At 38.2% G+C, this 2,500-nt stretch overlaps 1 protein-coding gene across 1 annotated transcript in view; it reads right to left on the bottom strand.

Annotated features, from left to right (window-relative positions):
- Nucleotides 1-1,031, bottom strand: part of LOC137635580 (uncharacterized) — a 2,553-nt gene extending 1,522 nt beyond the window's left edge. Inside the window, exons 1-4 of the mRNA XM_068368043.1 lie at nt 921-1,031; nt 384-472; nt 149-257; nt 1 (exon numbers count right to left, since the gene is read on the bottom strand). The exon at nt 1 is cut by the window's left edge and continues 84 nt beyond it. Of these exons, the coding sequence (XP_068224144.1) occupies nt 1; nt 149-257; nt 384-444 (171 nt within the window). The 5' untranslated portion in view covers nt 445-472; nt 921-1,031. The remainder of the gene's footprint in view (nt 2-148; nt 258-383; nt 473-920) is intronic.
- Between the last annotated feature and the right edge of the window lie 1,469 nt (nt 1,032-2,500).

Raw genomic sequence — 2,500 nt, 5'->3', positions numbered from 1 at the left:
ACTGAAAGAAAAAAATTCAGCTTCAGCTTAGAAGAAATGACAATGCTCACATCGTAATAAAATGTCGCAGAATGTTTATAATGCATTTTTTCTCATTAAAATAAACCGAATACGAAATTCATGTCCTCAATTGTTATTCATAGCTAACCTGGTGTTATCACGAATATAATTGACATTTTTGATAATGGGGAACGTGTGTGGATCCATAGAACGAAATGCCCTTTGTAGTTTATCAGTAATTAGGTCACACGGTGAAACTGAAAGGAAAGGAATATTAAAAATAAACTAAATGAGTAAAGCAAGCAACAGTAAACAACTTCAAAAAAGAGAACTCAGACACAGCACAATTTCACAAAGCTCTTTCGACCTCTTAGTTTACTTACTTGGATTCAATTGTGCAAAGGCAGCTGAAATTGCCGCCAGGATCAATGTTCTCTGGAACATGGCTGAGGGAGAGCGTTTCGTTAAGGACCTGCAGAGAGAGAGAGAGAGAGAGAGAGAGAGAGAGAGAGAGAGAGAGAGATTAATTATATATTAGTTTTAGACTGTAATCAGTACTTGTTCAATTCTCCTTCTCTTCTTATATTGAAAGACATGTGGTCTGAAAAGAGATTGATCACAGTTCAGTCTGGTAAAATTATGATCAATCTTAATGTCATTCTGAAACAGCTACGAGACCATTTCTCAGTAGACATATAAAAGAAAGGAGTAATTTCAAATACAACTCACTGTAAATATTAGAAACAGTAATGCCCCCATTTTATTAAATGTACAAATTGTATGAAAGAATATTTCACTTTTAGAAATGCGTCATTTCTAAAGTTTTGTTCTCATCTCAACTCATGAAAGGTGAGCTGGCAATAGAAACATCTCAGTCCCCAGAGAATGACTGACTATCAAAGAGACCAAGTCCAACTCACAACAACGTCTTGTGTCCTGCAGAAGGAGACGACGGAGGAAGCAGAGCAGATCTGAAGGACACCACCACAAGAGTGCTTGTGATTCCGGAGGCCTGGACCTATAAATACCAAATGGACATCCCTCACCGCCCCCCCCCCCTCCCCCCCCCCCCCCCCCCGCCGAGAACCAAGGCCGACTCGAGAACCCGCACTCCCGCACCCCCTCCCCTTTCCCCACCTATCTATCATTTTCGTTCCTAGTTTGTGCAGCTTCTCTCTCTCTCTCTCTCTCTCTCTCTCTTTCTTCATATATATATATATATATATATATATATATATATATATATATATATGTATATATATATATATATATATATATATATATATATATATATATATATATATATATATATATATATACATATATATATATATATATATATATATATATATATATATATATATATATATATATATATATATATGTATGTATATATATATATATATATATATATATATATATATATATATATATATATATATATATATATATATATATATATATATGTATATAGATATATATATATATTATATATATATATTTATATATATTGTTAGTAATGGCGGTCATTACGCCACCTTTTTTCAAATAACAAAAGACCCCGCCACCAAGCATGAGTCATAATGCCATGGGTTTTAGGACCCTACCCAGAGTCTCACCCCCCCTCCAACCCTCCTATACCAGTCTACTCCCCCTGAGATCTCATTTTCAGCTACCTTCTACGAGTCACGTAACAACATCCAGGTCCCATGAGAAGGAGGGAGGCGAGCTGTGAAGGATGTGGGGACCCGTGACCAAGCCTGACCAATAGGACAGCGGTCAGGCCAATCACCCCTACTCCCCCAATTGGGGGCCAAGTGGGGTTGATCTACCCAGGGAAAACTGGGGATGCTTCTTCTAAACTGAATTTCCATGAGGATAACATCTCCTCTTCTTCGTGACTCAGCCTCCATGAGGATAACATCTCCTCTTCACTCAACCTCCTTGAGGGAAACACCATCTCTCTTCACCCTCAAGACATCAGGGAGGCAGGACCTCTGTCTACATATCCTCCATAAGGGAAGGAAACCAGAGTCCTTTTTACTAAAGGTAAGGTGTCTGATTTTGAGATTCTCAATATCCTTACCCAACCTCCCGTCCCCTCCCTTATCACATCCCATTTTTCCTTATCCTCTAAGGAAATCCTACCCACTGAACCTTGTATCCTATCCCCTATACCCAGACCACGTGTGCTGTTTAGTCCTAGTTTTAATTAATTCACCCTGTGACAGTGTTGATTCCCATGTGTAACGTTTAAATCCCTAAGCTTTGCACTTTTCATTTAATTTGCTTAAAGGTTTCAACCACACGACTTCATCGTGTTCCCAGCCGGTAGGAGTAAGTGTGCTGTAAATAATTCAATTTATTTCCCCATCCAGGGAATGTTGATTGCTGTGCTGGGGTTTCATCCACGGCCCACCAAACTCCATCCGAAGCTCCTCGTGGCATAAATTATAATTACAAGTAGCTGTTGTGCTCCCTTTTCTTTTATTAATTTTTA

The sequence above is a fragment of the Palaemon carinicauda genome, unplaced genomic scaffold (genome assembly GCF_036898095.1).
Source record: "Palaemon carinicauda isolate YSFRI2023 unplaced genomic scaffold, ASM3689809v2 scaffold1438, whole genome shotgun sequence".
In the NCBI taxonomy this organism is placed as follows: domain Eukaryota; kingdom Metazoa; phylum Arthropoda; class Malacostraca; order Decapoda; family Palaemonidae; genus Palaemon; species Palaemon carinicauda.
The sequence above is the reverse complement of the archived record's forward strand: the minus strand, read 5'-3'. Positions and strand labels throughout refer to the sequence as shown.